The sequence below is a fragment of the Cygnus olor genome, chromosome 10 (genome assembly GCF_009769625.2).
Source record: "Cygnus olor isolate bCygOlo1 chromosome 10, bCygOlo1.pri.v2, whole genome shotgun sequence".
Lineage (NCBI taxonomy): Eukaryota > Metazoa > Chordata > Aves > Anseriformes > Anatidae > Cygnus > Cygnus olor.
The window spans coordinates 6852931-6870298 of record NC_049178.1 but is presented as its reverse complement, the minus strand read 5'-3'; the positions used below and the strand labels follow the sequence as shown (position 1 = coordinate 6870298).

General features: G+C 47.3%; 2 protein-coding genes across 7 annotated transcripts in view; both read left to right on the top strand.

The window, feature by feature from the left end:
• Window positions 1–3291: 3291 nt before the first annotated feature.
• Window positions 3292–4330, top strand: GPX1 (glutathione peroxidase 1). The gene is made up of 2 exons (XM_040569220.1): window positions 3292–3571; window positions 3680–4330. Exons 1-2 carry the CDS (start codon window positions 3350–3352, stop codon window positions 4043–4045), a joined length of 588 nt encoding a protein of 195 aa, XP_040425154.1. The 5' UTR covers window positions 3292–3349; the 3' UTR covers window positions 4046–4330.
• A 4176-nt stretch (window positions 4331–8506) lies between these two features.
• Window positions 8507–17368, top strand: part of USP4 (ubiquitin specific peptidase 4) — a 46363-nt gene continuing 37501 nt past the window's right edge. For 4 of the 6 annotated variants that reach the window (XR_005823109.1, XM_040569213.1, XM_040569217.1 and 1 more), the window contains exons 1-6: window positions 8513–8660; window positions 8794–8921; window positions 9168–9298; window positions 12855–12981; window positions 14109–14254; window positions 14518–14579. Coding sequence is in view for 5 of the 6 variants with exons in the window: in XM_040569213.1 (XP_040425147.1) it covers window positions 8560–8660; window positions 8794–8921; window positions 9168–9298; window positions 12855–12981; window positions 14109–14254; window positions 14518–14579 (695 nt within the window). In the remaining variant the exon portion in view is untranslated. Of the gene's footprint in view, window positions 8661–8793; window positions 8922–9167; window positions 9299–12854; window positions 12982–14108; window positions 14255–14517; window positions 14580–15230; window positions 16881–17368 lie in introns of those variants that run through there. The other 2 variants (XM_040569218.1, XM_040569215.1) reach the window with 2 other exon arrangements.

Sequence of the window (17368 nt, the reverse complement as noted above, 5' to 3'; positions counted from 1 at the left end):
TCCTGGTGTCTGTATTCCTCACTGTGTTTTTGGCCCAGTGTCTGACAACTTGAACCAGAAATACCATTTTTGATGCAGCTGTGATAGGATTCACTGAGCAGTTGCAAGTGCTTTAATATTTTTTTGTTGGTAAGTGATGGCCGTGTGCTGCCTACAGTGGTTCCAAGCACAGCGGAGACCAGAGGTGCAAACCCTCACCCTGCCTGGCTCCTTTGGTGTGTGGCAAAGCTTCCCCAGGAGTCTACCCAAATGCTGCCTGGAAGCTTCTTGAGATGTTCAAACCAGATGAAGGTCTCCATCAGTTGAGTTGAATTTGGTCTTGAACACCGGAATAGACTTGCGGGGGGGGGCACGTAGGAACAAGGGACACGAAGGCAACTGTTGCTGTAGAGGCAGGTGATGGTATGCTGAGTGCTGATCTGCACTCAGAGCCCAAGTGCTGCGCTGTGGCAGGCGTGTGATGTGCGTGGCACTGCGTGTGCCATGTAACCTGCCATTTCTGTGAGCGGTGCCTTTACACGCTGCAGCAGTGCGGGGACTGCTGGGGGAAGGCGGGGGGGAAACCATGATAACACTATTTTGGACAATGTTCCTGATTCGTTTTCCTGCAGCAAAAAGTGGACCTAACCTGGGGTCTTGGGAGTGCCCTGTGTCTGCAGTCCTTGTCCCTCTGCAGGCACGGACACCCCAGCGGTGGCACCTGCCCCACCCTTCCCCTCTTCCTCCCGTGGTGCCCCTTCCTCGCCTGCTCTGGGGTGGCGCAGCTGAACAAAGCAGGAAGTCCCCAGCGGCTGGGTCGTCTGGGGGGATTTCATTCTCCGCTGTTAAGCTTACTCATTCCTGTGCAGTTCCTTTTTTGGGGGTGTTTCTTTTTATTTGTTGTTGTTGTTGTTGTTGTAATTGTTTTTTGTTTGTTTTGTTTTTAAAGTCAGTTGAGACAAAAATGTGTTTTTTTTTTCCAGTCCTGCAGAGTCGATGGGTTGCAGTACACAATGGTCACAGTTACGAAGCAGCTCTTTAGCCACAGGGGTTTTGAGTAAGATCTGCATGCCCTTCAGCTCATGAGTTATGCATCTGCTGATGCACTTCCACCCAGAAGTGATTAATTTGTTATCCTGATCTTAATCTAAGCTCCCGCCTCCAGAACTGTCCCCTCATCTCACTTCTGTCTTGTCTGCCAGCTGCTCTTAGGTTGCCAGGCCTTGTCTGCCTTTCTCCGAGTTCAGATGTGTTGGTCAGTCAGTGCCTCCCATTCATGGCCTGAACTTCTAGCTCCTTTCCTTGTTCCCTGGACCACTGACATTGGAGCAGAAACGTGCTCACGGCTGCAGGGTGTGAATTCATCAGTCCTCAACCTTCCTGCTTTTGAGGGCTGGCATCCTGGCCTTTGGGTTCAAATCAAATGTGTCACCTCTGTCAGCTGCCTTTGCTCCAGGTGAACCGAGGACATGGATGGCCAAAACAGAATTAGAGAAGGAAAGCTTGCTGCTCCGAGCCAGGCAAGGAGGTCTGAAAGGGGCAGCGTAGCCGTGGGGGAAAAGCTGAGGGTGAAGTGCCAGCCCCTGCCTGAGCGAGGAGTTCCCGGCATGGGGAGAGAGTCCCATACCAAGAGCAAGGCGAAGGCAGAAGTGGGAGGCAGGAAGGTTTTTCGTGGCCTACGTGATTACTCACTGTTGTTGCTGTTAAGCAGCACTAATCTGCTTTCTGACTTGATAGGAGAGTTATAACTTGTCAGACATCTCAAAAGGGGTCTCTGGAGCCCATCCTGTCCCCAGAGAGCTCCTGTCACTTCTCTGGATCCAAGTTCAGCTGGCTCCACAGCATGTGCCTAGGCACAGGGCTTAGCTCAGGGCCAAAAAGGAAGTTCAAGTTACCTGGTTAGTTTCCTTAAAATTTGCCCATGAAGGAAGGGAAAGCCCTTTAGAAAAGCGGGGCCCCAGAAATAAACTCCCTACTCCAGATGAAATCCCCAAGTCCAGACTAAGGAGTGAAGGTGCCAGTCTGAGCAAGCAACAAACCCTGAAGAGAAATTCCTCTTCAAGCCACGGTGGCTTGCTGTGTCCAAGAGGAGGACAATGAATCTTGCATAGGCTGTAACTGTCATTTGCTCAAAAACATGGGTCATGTGTCTCCGCTCACCCCATCAGACGTTTTCTGGCTGATCTGATCTCAGGACTTCCTGATCTCAGAACAGTTGTCATGGCTTCTGCTATCAGTGCTGCAACACATTGCAAAGACCACAAGTCCCTGAAGGTGCAGGATAATCATGCAAGTCCCTAAAACTCCCTACAGCTGGGAACTACTTCAGTTCCCAGCCGCTGGGACAGATGCCAAGAGTAGCCGAAAGCAAAACCCTGAGGAACCTGGGAACCTGGATCGGAGATGCAATGTCATGTGGTGGCAGCTAGTGACAGCTGGCATTTTGGGATGAGTCCCTAATAACCCAGCATGAAAGGCAATGAGAAAATAGCAAGCCCCCCGGTGCTCGGGGCCCAGGCTGCCCTGGCTGAGGGCCATGCCGATAAGCAGCTGTCTGCCCATGAAGCTCCTGTGAATGAAGAGCTCAGGATGGGAGCACCGACCGGAGCTCCCACCATGGGAGGGAGATGCCCATCCTGGGCAGGGGTTCCCATCTTTCCCTCGGGAGCGCTGTGGAAGCCAACATCCCTGCTTCTGGTCCTTGCCGAGCTGTGCTGCCCTGTGGTCCCTGGTAACCCATCTCAGGGACTCCAGGGGCAGCTCATCACAGGGACCGAGCCACCGGGCCCACCCTCGCTGTTCCCTGACACCATGTTTGAACCCGTTACGTGGAACAAGGGCCTACACTATAAACATTAATCTGTGTGAGGGCAAGATTTCAGCACTAACACCCACAGAGGAGCAGTCGGGCCACACAGCCTGCAGTGGGTACAGGCCACGGCCACGGAGCCCACCCAGGGCCAGCACAAATCCTTGAAAAGCACAGCTGCTGCTGCGTGGTTCACATCTGCCTAAACCAGGCCGAGAAAATGCATGGAAAAGACAGGGATGAGAAAAAGCAACGGCTGAAGCGAGCGGAGGAATCGCTCGCCTTAAAGACGCAGAAAAATTGCAAAAGGGGCCCGAGGCCTGGACCTGCGGGCCCTCTCGGCCTCCGCCCGGCACCTCGGGGCCCCGAAGGCGGCAGCTCCGCGGCAGGGCTGCCCGGAGGGCTCCGCAGCGCCCCGCGGGGCTCCGGACGCCACGAGGCCGCGGACCGCGCCCCGCCGGGCTCCGGGAGGGCCGGGGCCGCCTGGCGGGGCGGGGCGGGGCGGGGCGGGCCGGGGCGGGCCGTGGGGCCGTCGGTCGGGCTGTCGGTCGGTGAGGAGCCATGGCGGCTGAGGGGCTGGCGGGGATCTCGGCGCGGCCGCTGGGCGCGGCGGAGCCGCTGTCGCTCGGCTCGCTGCGGGGCAAGGTGCTGCTGGTGGTGAACGTGGCGTCGCTCTGAGGCACCACCACCCGCGACTTCCTGCAGCTCAGCGAGCTGCAGCGGCGCTTCGGGCCCCGCGGGCTGCTCGTCCTCGGCTTCCCCTGCAACCAGTTCGGGCACCAGGTACCGGGGCGGGGGGGCCCGGGAGCGGGGCGGGGGTCAGGGGGCTGGGGCCGCGGGGCCTGGATGGGGCCTGACGGTGCGGGTGCGGGGGGGGCTCCGTCTCCTTAGGAGAATGCCACCAACGAGGAGATCCTGCGCTCGCTGGAGCACGTGCGTCCCGGCAACGGGTACAAGCCCAACTTCACCATGTTCGAGAAGTGCGAGGTGAACGGGAAGGACGCGCACCCACTCTTCACCTTCCTGAAGGAGGCACTGCCCTTCCCGCACGACGACCCCTCCGCGCTGATGACCAACCCGCAATACATCATCTGGTCCCCCGTGCGCCGCAACGACGTCTCCTGGAACTTCGAGAAGTTCCTCATCGCTCCCGACGGCGTGCCCTTCAAGCGCTACAGCCGGCACTTCGAAACCATCAAGATCCAGGATGACATCGAGCTGCTGCTTCAGAAAGTCCCGAAGGATGCTCATGAATAAAGCGGAGCTCTTCAGGATCTGCTGCCCTGCCAGCCCTGCTGTCTGTTCAGCTCCCTCAGCTCGTGCCTGCTTTGCTAGGAAGGGGCTGTTACCCTGACAGAAATTCCAATGTCCTTGCAAGTTTTGCTTGTGATGGTGCATCTTCCAAATCCTTGAAGTGTACTTGATGTTTTAAAAGTTGCATGTGAATGTTTGGAAAAGTATGCTAGGGAAAGCAGCCTGTGAGTCTCAGTGGCTTACTGTGATTCTCTGAATAAAAACAAAATAAAACGAACAAAAAAAAAAGTGCTTTCTTTAAGGCTACTGCTTGGTAAATCTGGATGAGTTGGGCTAAACATGGCTGCTGCGTTACACACTTGTCAGGTCCTGTTGGTGCTTGCAGGCCTGACTCAAACCATGCAGGCACAATTTGAACACAAACAGAGCCCAGCAGGATGGGGAAACAGTTTGCAATTTTTGCAAACTCTGAATCAGTGTCGTATCTCACCCTGTGCAAAACAAGGGTGGCAGAACAGGAGCCTGGCACAGAACAGATACCTTGCAAAACAGCTTAGTGGACCTTGAGGCTTGCTTAGGAGAGGCATGGAGGCAGGCAGCCAAGGAATGAATTTAGATTGGCTGACCCTCAGCACAGATACCAGTAACAGTCTGTGACAGGTTAATAAATGTTAAGGCAGATGAGCAACCGAGTGGTTTGTACTGCTTGCTGTGCCCACACTGGCAAGGGGCATGGGGAGGAGCAGCCTTTGCCCAAGGCCTGTCTTATTATTTGTCCTGCACCAGCAGAAGCCCTGGGGAGAGTCAGAACCACAGCAGCATCCACAGCACCTCTGCCTCCTTTCGGCCCAGCTATCTCCTGTGGCTGTCACATTTTGTACTGAAGGTAGTCCAACACGTGTTGGGCTTTCTGCACATTTGCCCAGTCCGGCATTCGGCCCACATCACCTTGCAATGCTGGGAATTACACAGAGGACTGGTTCTTTCATTTCCAGTGGAGAATATCAGACTGCTTCTCCTGCAGAAACTGTGTTTTACCTCAGATTGTCATTGCTGACCTTTGGGCAAAGAATTGAATGCAACATGCAAAAGTATGGGTGAGCCAGGGTTCAGGCAATGTTTTCTTCTTGTTTTTATTCTTTCCTGACATGTTTTTGACTCATGATGGGCACCAAGCTGACATATTTCACGTAGTTGTGACAATCCTGATGTGTTGTTCATACGAGCAGTGATGTAGGGTTTACAACATGCTGCTGAATGGCTGAAATTAGCATTGGTTTTCTCCTGGAAACTATGAACCTGTGCCAAATTCTATCTGCCATCGTATTGGGCAGTCAGACAGGTCCTTCTGCAGGTAAATTTTCACTCCTTAAACATCTCTGTGAGCACATTTTCAGTACAAGTTACTCCTCACAAGGCCTTGTAGCACTGGGTATAAACCTGGTGCTGAACTGAGAGGTACAAACCCAAACTAGAAACTCAAGCTTTTGAAGGGAGGGCACAACACTTTTAAGCTTTATCATTTACCCACTGTTTAAATAGATAAACTTTGGCTTTTTTTTTTTTTTTTAAATTATTCTCCTGTCCATAGCTTCTTACCTCCTTAATTTACTGCCTGCGTTGTTAGTGCAAGTACATTCAAGGCCCTTGCTGGGTTGACTAGTGCTGGGCTTGACGCATTACAGCAAAACCTATAGCCAGCTCCACCCTGCTTACTTCTGCCTGTGAGTAATCAAGATTTGAACTCAGATTGCACAATCCTCACTGGGCTATTTCTTAACTTCCAGTACAGCTTTGTGGAAAAACAGGATGTTTTCAGTAACTATTTCAGCTTTGGGGCTGAAGCTGCTTGATTTGGTGTATTAATTTTGCAGTAAATCTACTTCCCTAATTAACACAGGATGTTGAAATACGCTGAGAGTACAGCAGCTCACAGGCAGCAGGAACTGCTACTCATTGCACTGTATTTTAAAATCGTATTCAACATGAACTGTGGCATTTCCTTCATCTTGGCTCACCAGATTCAAGACGTTTGAACAGGAGCCTTTGCAGGGACACCTCATGTGCTCTGCCATCTCCGTACCAGCCTGTGGCCCTTGCTGAGCCTCACAGCAGAGCAGACTGTAACACCTGCTGCTGGTCCCAGGGCAGCCCTGCCAAAAGGGAGCTCTCAGTCCAGTTCTATTTCTGTAATTTAAGAGAGAAACAGACTGACTCAGTAGGACACCTTAGAATAAATACTACTGTAGCGTACTTTCCATGGCCTGAAGACATTGCCCTTTCCGTATCTGTCTGATATCTACACTCCTACACCTTTCTACTTCAACACTTATCTGCAAACAGCTACTTCTTCTGTTAGCATTCACCCAGGTTTTTCATTCCTCTATGTATCAGTGCCATCCTTCCCACTTTTCTAGAGAATGTATTTTGCCCTCCTCCCCACACACCTCATGATCCCCCTCGCCCCCTTTCTAAGCTGTTGATAGCTGCCATCAACTTATTTAAACCTTTTAACAAGTTTGGATATGAGCCTGTCAGAAGTGTTAACTAGCTGCAAAGAAAATTTTCCCTTCCTGCTCCTATCTCCCTCTCTGGGGTTTCCTAATGCTCTGCACACCGAGCCCGAAGGCATGTGCTGAAGCCATGATTGAGGAACTGTGGTGGTCTGAAGTGTTTATACAACAGAAATGCCATCAAGTGGAGCATAAGACCTTTCTCTGCCTGTTAAAAGTTCCCAGCTATTTATAATTCCTTTCTCCTCCGGATGAGCATACAGGAACTTTAAGACAGACTGGTTGTGATCACTGCCATAGCAAGGCAGGTAGGAAATGCTGAGCTCAAACTGGGTGGTGCTTGAAAAGAACAGTATTTGTTCCTGTTGGTACCTCTCTGTCAGTTGAACAGCCGTTTAGCTTTCAGCTGGAGACAAGTAAGGACAGGAAGCTAAATGGATGAAAAGAAAGCACTCAAAAGAGACAAGAGAAGACATAGCCCCCATATCTACTGTGAAACTGCAATAATGTCATTTCTAGTTCTGAATCAGAAAGCTATGAATGAGATTGTTTTCTTTACCACGCTTTGTATTAGGAGTAGGTAATTCATTAGCAGAGTGAGGTCAGCCATGTAAGCATTACCTCAGAATAGCTGACTCATTTTAAAAACACACCCAACCTTGTCCTAACAGGGTGTATCGGGTTCTTGAAAAACCAAAGGGGCACTGCCCTTTGAGAAAAACAGAAGTAATAGAAATCTGCTCTTGCTGGAAGGAGGAAATTGTCATCTTTTTCAATATTAACTGAACAGGCTTTCACAGCTGTCACAAAACCAACAGCTTCCCACCGGTGGGTGCAGCATGGCCAGACCTGGCTGAGGAGAGGCAGAGCCCACCTGCAGAGCTGCCCACACCACTGTGCTGCGGGAGGCACCGTGCCAGGAACACACTCCTCCGTGCGGATATTCACATCGACCCTGCTGCCTTCTCTGCGAGGAGAAAGGATTTCCTTAGCATTTCATTTTAAGGCAGGTTTTTAAGTTTCTGAATCATCACCTGAATCCTCCCCGCTTTTCCCACTCCTCAAGCCCACGCTCCATAAACAACACAAAGCTTCCCCACTGGGACACACTACAATAACAACAAATGCCCAAATCTCTTCCCAAGAGGTTGTTTCCAGAGACACTTTCACGGCTCCTGAGAGCTCCACAGCCCATTACTCAGATCTGTTCTCTCTTTTCTTCCCCTTCCAATGTGAAATCCCCTTCACTAGCCAGCACCCTGAGTACAGGGCTCGAAAAAGACAGCTCGAGGAGAAAACAAGCACGACAGGTGAAAACAGCATTGAGGATATCTGTCCCTCATTAAATATGGCTGGACATCAGGAAGAGGTTCTTCACTGAGAGGGTGGTCGCACACTGGAACAGGCTCCCCAGGGATGTAGTCACTGCACCAAGCCTGTCTGAGTTCAGGAGCCAGTTGGACTACTTAGACACATGGTCTGAATTTTGGGGTAGGCCTGTGTGGTGCCAGGAGTTGGACTCGATGACCCTTATGGGTCCCTTCCAACTCGGGATATTCTGCAATTCTATGAAATATGAAATTAAGCTTCCTGCCCCAGCCCTGTCAGGACACTCCCTGCCTCCAGGCAGCCAGCAGAGACTCTCCTGCACCCCAGCCCCAGAGCTCCGTGCCCTGCCAACTGCCAGCGCCCCGTAGGGTCACCGGGCACTACAGCACGGACAGAAAAGCCGCACGCAGCCTGTGACACCTCAGACACAGCCCTGCCAGCAGGGCCGGTAACGCTACAGCCACCCCACACACACACAACAAAGCAGACGGACAAGATGGCGGCCCCCCTCCCCGCCCCGCCCCTCCCCGCCCCTCCCCACCCCACCCCACCCCACCCCACCCCACCCCACCCCCGCGGAGGTCGCGCGGAGGCGGGGCTGAGCGTTGCGGCCTCTCCCCAGCGCGCATGCGCACGCGGGCCGCCGACCGGCAGCGGCGGGGCGAGCGCACCAAGATGGCGGCGGCCGAGGGCGGCGGGGCGCGGCCGGACACGGCGGTGCAGCGGGCAGAGCTGCGGGCGCTGCTGGCCACGGCGCTGCGGCCGGGGGAGGCCTGGTGAGTGCGGCCGGGCCGCCTGCGTCCTCCCCTGCTCTCCCGTCCCCCTGGGGCCGCGCGGCCTGCGGGAGCGGGCAGGGCAGGGCAGGGCCGGGCCGGGCCGCCGCTGAGGGGGCTGCGCCGTGCGTTGCAGGTACCTGGTGGACATCTGCTGGTTTAAGCAGTGGAAGAAGTTCGTGGGCTTCGACAGCTGGGACATGTTCGGCGTGGGCGACCCGAGCCTTTTCCCCGGGCCCGTGGACAACTCGGGGCTCTTCAGCGGTGAGTGGCGCCGCGGGGCCCGGGGCTGCTCCGGCCGGGCCGGGCCGGGCCGGGGCGCTCCGCCGGTGGCCGAGCGGGCACGAGCAGCCGGCCTGCCCCGCTGAGCAAGGAGGCTGCCGGGGCCTCTGCACGCTCACGGGTGGTTCTCAGGATTGCGGCAGCTGCTGAGAGGGAAGGATTCTGTTTCTCTCTCTTGAGAGACAAGAATTCTGTTTTACTCCCAGCTTTCTTACGTTTCCCTTTCAGATGCAGAGACGCAGAGCTTAAAAGAACACCTCATCGACGAGCTAGACTACGTGCTGGTTCCCGCTGAAGCCTGGAATAAATTGGTAGCGTGGTATGGCTGCATAGATGGACAGCAGCCTATTGTGAGAAAAGTAAGCATGGGTGGGACGTGTTCTATTCATCACGCTTTTTGTATCTTTACAAAGCTTAGGTGGTGGTCATTTTACTCGACATGAGTTAAGAGGATGCTCAACCACTCTGGAGAGAATAACATCAAGTCTTTCTTGTCTGAAAAACATGACTCTACAGCATTACTGTTAAAACACCTGAATACGCGCTGTTGATGGGTTATGTGGGGTGAGAGCCATTAACCTTGTTCTAGTTACCTTTTTACATTAATGATTGGAGCGGTGTAGTTGCATGGAGTAGTTTTCTTTACTGAAGAACATGAGTTTACTGAAGAGTGCAAGTTTCTAGTCAAGCTTGTCAGGTTTTTGGGACAGAGCGAGGCATTGGAATAAACTTCCTTTTAATGCAGGTGGCATGGGGACTTCCTCTGGAGTTTAAGGTGGTTCTTGTTTTCAGAAACTTTGATACTCTAAAATGGGAAGAAAAGAGACATACTTGTGGTTTTCTATAAGCTTGCAACGTGCTCTTGTTTTTGTTTTGCAAGTAGTCATGAATGCAATCATAAGTATATAAGCTGTCCTGAAAAGTCCAATTCACTAATTGTTCTCTTGAAATCTTTCAGACAGTTGATTACAGGTAAAAGGAGTTTTGTTCTTATTTTAGTCTGAGGCTTTTGTACTGGCTTAAGTAACTGGCAGCCCCAGTTTGTGGGGTTCATAAAGACTAATTGCTACACCAAGCAAGTGGTGTTGATATAATGTGCAAAATTAGTATTGCATGTGTTTAAGTAGCGTTGTGCTACAGTAAGGCCTGCTTGAAGGTAAGCAAGGTATAGGAAAGGGTGGCACCAGAATGGAAAAAGGAAATAAGATCCCTCTCTTGCAGACACACTCAGTGCTGATCAGTGATGCTGGCATGTTGTCATTCCGTGTGGGTCAGAAATTCTACGTAGTAGGAAATTCTGACTTCTTCAAAAAGCGTAAATGATCCCAGCTCCTCCTTTCCGAGGTTTACCAGGTAACCCCACGTTTGCTCTGCTGTGGTAGAACAGTGTAAACTCCCTAGAAGCAGGAGGAGGCAGGTGGAAATGAATTATACCGTATGAAGATGTATTTTTAAATAGAAATACTTAATTTTGGATTAAAAAATATATACAGAGAAAAAACTAATACTATAAATGATCGCTGCCTTCGTGAGTAAGGAAGATTTTCTTTCATTGACAGACCTATCACTTTTACAAAACCTGGTGTATTGTTAGATGTTTTATTTTTTTTTCTGAAAAATTTGAGCAGCAAGTTTGGAATCTGTTGGGGAAATGATTAGGTGACAGGTTTAAGCGTATGAATCTCCTTTTCATGGGGTATCAGATGCAAGTTTTCAACACTATAATTATTGAGTGCTAGAGCTTAGAGATGGTGTTGTTTTACAGACAAGTGATGCTGAGTTATCATGGTCCAGTTAAAAATACGTGCATTTTAAAGTCTTGAATTGTTGCGAGAGTTTCAGGCTACGTCATTAATTTGCTAGTTGAAGTAGATTTTGCAGTCTAAAAGAAACCACCTTAAAATATAGCGGAATAATAATTTTGAGGGATATCAAATTCTACAGATTACAGAAAATAAAAATTGAAACGTCAGTGGAGCATGCAAGCCACAGTACCGCACCTGGGCGTAACCTGGCTGGTATCTGGTGGGAGTTTTCTAGATGGCATTGGAAGTAAAGCACTTGTGACCCTTGAGTGCTCTAATCCTTTTCCTAAAACTAGGTCAACTATAATTTATGCGTCGGAGTATCTGTAAGGGTAAGATTTTGAAAGTAATTATTTTTCAAGCATTTTCCTAATTTTGCAAATTGGGATTTCTTCCATTGCTGTGTGTCTGATGACAAGTACAGGAAGATTAGATTTGTTTGTGGTTCATTTCATTTCAGAATTCCAAACCGTGTTTTTGGGACAGTTTCCATAAAAGATCCAATGCAGAGTGTATTGATGTACAAAACGTAGAGCAGCGAGCTTGAATGTCTGTACCAGCGTGCTTCCTCAGCACTTGGACAGCACTCTGAGAACAACAGTGTCTAATGGGATGACTCAAATTTTACTTTGGCAAACTTTGCAGAGAGAGCAAGCTAGCTGATGAGAGACTTTTTAAAAGACATCTGCAGGTGATTAGAGACTTTCATCTGTCCTTCCAGTATCCAAAGGGGCCCTCATGGAGTGTAGTGATAGAACCAGGAGGGGTAATGGCTTTCAACTAAAAGAGTGTGGATTTAGATTAGATGTCATGAAGAAATTCTTCACTGAGGGCGGTGAGGCCCTGGCCCAGGCTGCCCAGAGGAGCTGTGGCTGCCCCATCCCTGGCAGTGCCCAAGGCCAGGCTGGATGGGGCTGGGGGCAGCCTGGGCTGGAGGGAGGTGTCCCTGCCCATGGCAGGGGGTTGGAACTGTGTGGTCTTTGTTCCTTCCAACCCAGACCATTTTGTGATTCTATGAATAGACACAGTAATCTGATCAGAAACTTTTCCTTGGAAAGAGTTCCTCCATTTCTGAATGCAGTTCTCACTTGTTTCTAAGTCAAGAATCCTGGAGACCAAGAAGTCCCGTATACTAAAATTTCTTCTAAAAAGAAACTGAGAACTTGTGAATGGGTTCCTTTGCATTTTTTTTTTAAACAGCCTAGTTTCCTGACTTTTACTTTCTGTTCCTGTTGTAACAGTAAAATACTGAAGATCTTTTTGTAAAAAAACAGCCTTTCATATCTTATGTTACCCGATAAAAGCTCAGAAAAGGGAAGCGTAGTTTTGCCAAATTCTTACAATAAGTCTTAGCCTTGATTCTTCCTTTCTTTCCAAAACCGGACCAAGTGTTGTTTATTTCTTTTTTTACCTTCTGTAAAATGAGAAAGATATGGATCATGGATGTAGATTGTAGCTAGTCTGATGTCACATGAAAAACCTTACTTTTTCTACCTGCTGGTTAAATGAAATATGATCTCAGTTTCATAGGCTTTACAACTGCAAAGCTCTGTGCAAATAAAAAAAAAAAATACCCTTTTTTTTTTTAATAGGGCAAACTTTTCAGTGTCTATTTTCAAATTGATATGGAATTAGTAGTTTAAGGCTTGGGAAACCATGTGTTTTTCCTGTACAGTCTTAAATAGACTAAAACTTGGCTTTTATTCATTTTATAAATGAAATATTACTCTTGCATGGAGTGTTGGAAGAGACTTCAGGATTGTGCTGTATGTAGTTTTCCTCATCAATAAGAGAATATGAGGAAGTGAGTATAGTATTTAAATTAATAGCAAGCTTAAAAGCAAGTCACTTGTATATAAGCATGTAAAGTTAAATAATAGTACTGGTGGAGTTGTCCTTAGTGTAGAGGCAGGAAATGAAATAAGTGCATCAGTTTTGTAGACTTAATGGCTTAGTGCATCAGTTAGCTGAAAACGGGTCTCAGGGTAAGAAGTACTTTTAAAAACTTTTTAACTTTTTAAAAACGCTTAAAGAAGTGTAGTTTACAGAGCGTTACGATTCTCACTTTCTTGTTTGTGCTTTGTCTGTCGCATCTTCCTTCTGTTTGGAGGTAGTAGAATACGGTCTGTTTGTGAAGCACTGTAAAGTTGAAGTTTATCTTCTTGAACTGAAGCTGTGTGAGAGCAGTGATCCTGACAACGTAATCAGCTGCCACTTCAGCAAAGCGGATACCGTCGGTAAGTAGCTCTCTGACGCACTAACCTGCGTTCTGATACTCCATCAAGAGATGTTTTGTACCCTTCAGAGCAAGAAAGGTGTTGATAAATTAGAACAAGTCTAGTGGGTACCAAAAAGATGGTTGTGGTTGGAGCATGTGACGTGTGAGAAGAGGCTGAAGGAGCTGTGTTTAGCCTGGAGAAGAGAAGGCTTTGGGGGGACCTCTTAGCAGCCTCGCAGTACCTGCGATATGGAGTCAGGCTCTTTACTGAGACACAAAGCAAGAAAACGGCAGACAGTCATCATTTGAAACGTCAGAGACTGCAGTTGGATATAATGAAAAAGTTTTCCCTGTCAGGACAGCTGGACATTTGAACAGGGCCCAGAGGGAGGGGGAACCTCCTTCCCTACCAGCTTGGAAGACCTGGTTGGATAAGTCCCAAGCAGCCTGGTCTGAATGCAGTGTTAACTCAGCTTTGAGTGGTTGGACTAGAAACGCCCTGAAGTTTCTTTTAGCCACAGTGACTGCATGCAGTGCAGAGATGTGTTGTTAAAAGCTTTGAGGAATGCGTTGCTTACTGGTCTGTGTTCTTGAGAAACATCCACGTCACTTGTGTAAAGCAGTTCTCTCTTTGGTTCTTATATGACTCCTTCTTTGTGTGTGAATATTTAGATGTTTTCTTAATGGCTTATCCTATGCTTCTGTTCTTCCTGAAGTGTGGCCTCTGTGTATCATTCCTGTACTTTCACCTGTAAAAATGCTGAATGTCAGCTATCATATGTGTCTGTAAAGATGCTTCTTCCAATTTGCTGGTGGTAGCTGAAAACAATTACTTCTTGAGCCCATGTTTTCAAATCATGACTGTTCCACAAAAGTTGGCCTTTGGGCAGAAGTTTCTCAGTGTGTTCAGCACATTATCGAATGGAGGGCCTGATATGCAAATGCACGACTGAAATAACTGCATTTCTTTCTTTCAGACTAAATACTGGAGAAGTTACATGAGCAATTGTAACTTCCATGGTGCATTTCCTACTCAAAAGATCTTGACCAATCGATGCTGTACTTCCTTGCTAGAAGGCTGGCTTTTTTTTTTTTCCCAAAAGTACTCATGTTTTAGGAATTTTGGTGTTTTTTCTTCCTGAACAGCCACTATTGAGAAAGAAATGAGAAAACTATTTAACATCCCAGCTGAGAAGGAAACTAGGTTATGGAACAGGTATATGAGTAACACTTTTGAGCAGCTCAGCAAGCTGGATAGCACTGTGCAAGATGCGGGCCTGTATCATGGGCAGGTAAGGGGCATTTCCCCCCCCCCCCCCCCATGCTCACAGTAAAGGATGGCAGTGTACACTAAAAGTGCTCTGCAGTTTGCAGTATGTTTTCCTGAGCAATGCTTTATCTCTGAGTTTACAGTTTCTTAGATTCTCACGTGCTATTTTCTTTCCCTGTCACGTACATTGAGCAAATACTGAGAATGTGATTTGTTAATGATTTTGCAAAATGCGTAGCAGATTTTCAGTTGTTTGTTTTTTTTATTACCTGAACTCTCTTTCAGATTGTTCTAATAGAAGTGAAAAATGAAGATGACACCTGGCCTAGACAGCATTTCCTGGCAAAGTAAGCATATTCTGATGACTTCCACTATTTTGTCCAGCTTGTTTACTTGGTTTTAGTCACTGTGTCTTCATGTCACATGAAAGCCTAGTTATCACTGGTTATTGTGGATTTCTTTGTTTTGGATATTTTGGAGGATGTAAAATCTTGAATATAAGCATCCTTCAGTTGTTCTACAGCTGGTTTCTTGTTTTAGCAGCAGTCTTCTGTCCGAAAGCCCATTTCAAATAGGTTGTGTAAGGATTAAATAGCTTAGGTTTCTGCAGTGTTTAGGAGACAGAAGTGCTATTTATGTTGGGCTAGTCTACTTAAAAAGCTAACTCTGCAGACTGCATAGTGAAAAATCTATATTTTACTGCTATAGAAGAAAAAAAGGATCTTGGCATATATTTCCAAAGCTGCCAGTAGTGTGAATGCTCTGAGTTCTGGTAGTTCCCCCTTAAAGAGGGCATAGAAACAGTGTGACAAACATGCAGCTTCCCCTCAGCCAAAAAAACCCACCAACAATTAGAAACATGTAAGTATTGACACAGATCTTCTATCTAATCTCTAGAGAAGGGATGAGTAAGATGCGAGTGTGATTGAAATATTGTATGTATGTAGTAAGTTCTATGCAATGGTGAGGAACTGCTGTTATCCACTGTTACACTACAGAAGGTAAAATCCAATGAAGATGAGGCCATCAGACTTGATAAAGGAAATGCTTTTCTATACAATGCAGTTAACTTATGGAACCTGCTGCCAATTGATCTTATTAAGATCTTCCTGGAGTTCAATTTAAAGACTGGGGTCAAGACGGGACTGTCACAATAAAACCAGTTTTGAAACGATTCCGTTCCTTTGAAATGCAGTGCTGGAGAAATGGATTAGGAGAATGTCCACAGGATCACTATGACCTTCCTATAGGAATATGATGTGAAAAGCATGTAAATAGTCACGTCACATACATAATCGAGTACTGGTTGACAGCTGGTATTAGAGAGGCGGCTGTGCACAGATCAGATCGTAAGTTTTTGTTTCCACTTGAAGCAAAGCTTCAGCCCAGTAGTGCTCCCAGGCCTCAGGGTGTATTTTAGTAGCTAGCCGTAAAGACTTTTAACTTACATCTAGCTGTAAAGACTTTTAACTTACGTCTAGTGGTATTTAAATAAAAATGGCTAGCAGGATGTAGATTAATATTTTCTAATGATGCAGGAATAAAGAAGTGCTTATTATAACATTGAACTTGTGACGTTGTTTGACGTGATGCTGATAATGATAGCTGGAAGAATTACATCATTCCTACGTACAGGATTATCTGTTCCTTTGTCTGGGCTAACTATTTACTTTCCCCTCATCTCTGTTTAACCATGTGTGTATGTTCCATATGATGTCTTCCTTACTCACTTGGGTGAGTTGGTTTAGTACATTCTGCTCTCTGGCTTTTGTGCTCTTATTTAGTCTTGTGGGTTAAATGTATATTAACCGTTTGCTCAGAAACCCTCTTGGAAAGACAGAGAGAAAGAAGCAGCTGGCCTGCCCCTTCTCTTTGGGACTGACGCTGGTGTGTGCTGCTCGGTGCACGCAGCGCTAATCAAAGATTTCCATGTGGCCAGGGCACGGGCAGTCTCTGAAGAGAACAGTATGTCTTAATGTCTGTTATGACAAGCCCTACAGGACTAATACTGTGCAGTCCTACGCCAAAGGTGGCTGTGCTGTGTAAGACAACTTGGGACAAAGTCTGAGCTTTAAATTTTTTTCTCCGTTTGAAACGGAAGGAGGAAGAAGTTGAGAACTTCTTGCTCTTGCATAGACAGATAACAAAGGTGTTGATGGACACGAAGTATTTTCCTTAATGCCTTCCATGTCGTTTTATATCTTTAAACTACTAATACTGTACAGCAGTCGTCTTGCTGGATCTTTGTGTTGAACAGGTGTTGTTGGTCTGGGGAGTTTTTCTCCTGCATTTTGATGGTTCCCCTGTTACATGCCTTCACTCCCCTCAGGTGTTGGGGCTGGGTGGTAGGCTAGGCTGGGTCATGAGTATAAGTTACTTTTTTTTTTCCTGCTGTTCTTCACAGAAGTTACTTCACACAACTTTTAGCCTATTTTCTCAGATATTTAAAAAGAAATATTGAAGCTGTATTTTTGTTATTTAATATATTCTTAGCAAGTAAGCTAGATTTAATGCCTTTCCTGAATCATTTGTGTTACTCCTTATTAATCCATTTATAATTGCTCTGTGCTTTCTCTTGACATCAGTCATAATCATTTCTGAAGTTTATTTGTTTTCCTTCCCTTTTTTGGCATGTCTTGATATAAATGTATAAATAGTTATTACTCTGATCTGTAATTTATTTGATATTTGAATATTCTCTGGCTACTTTTCATATTTTGAGAATTTTTAATTTTTTTCATTATATTCTTAAGAGTAGCTTATGAAGCTACAATGAAACATTGCCAGCATTTTTAACTGTTCTTACCAGCTGGCAAGACTGGCTAACCTGGAGCATAGGGCTGGGATGTGGTTTGTCTTCCTCTTTGAGGTTTGTGTGTGCATATACATGTTACATTAAATCAATATTGTGTATTTAAGACTTCAGTTTGTCACAAAATAACAGGCTACTTACACATACAAGATTTGTGGGTGATCCTGAGCAATGGAACCAAACAGAGCTGGTGAGAGGAAGGGAAGGAGGGTAGCCACAGGGACGGTACAGAGCTTGTAGCCCCAAGGAGTTGTCTAATCCTGCCCACTGGAGAGGCAGTTTGTGGTAGGTATGGTGGTCTCAAACCTTCTCTAAGGAACTGGG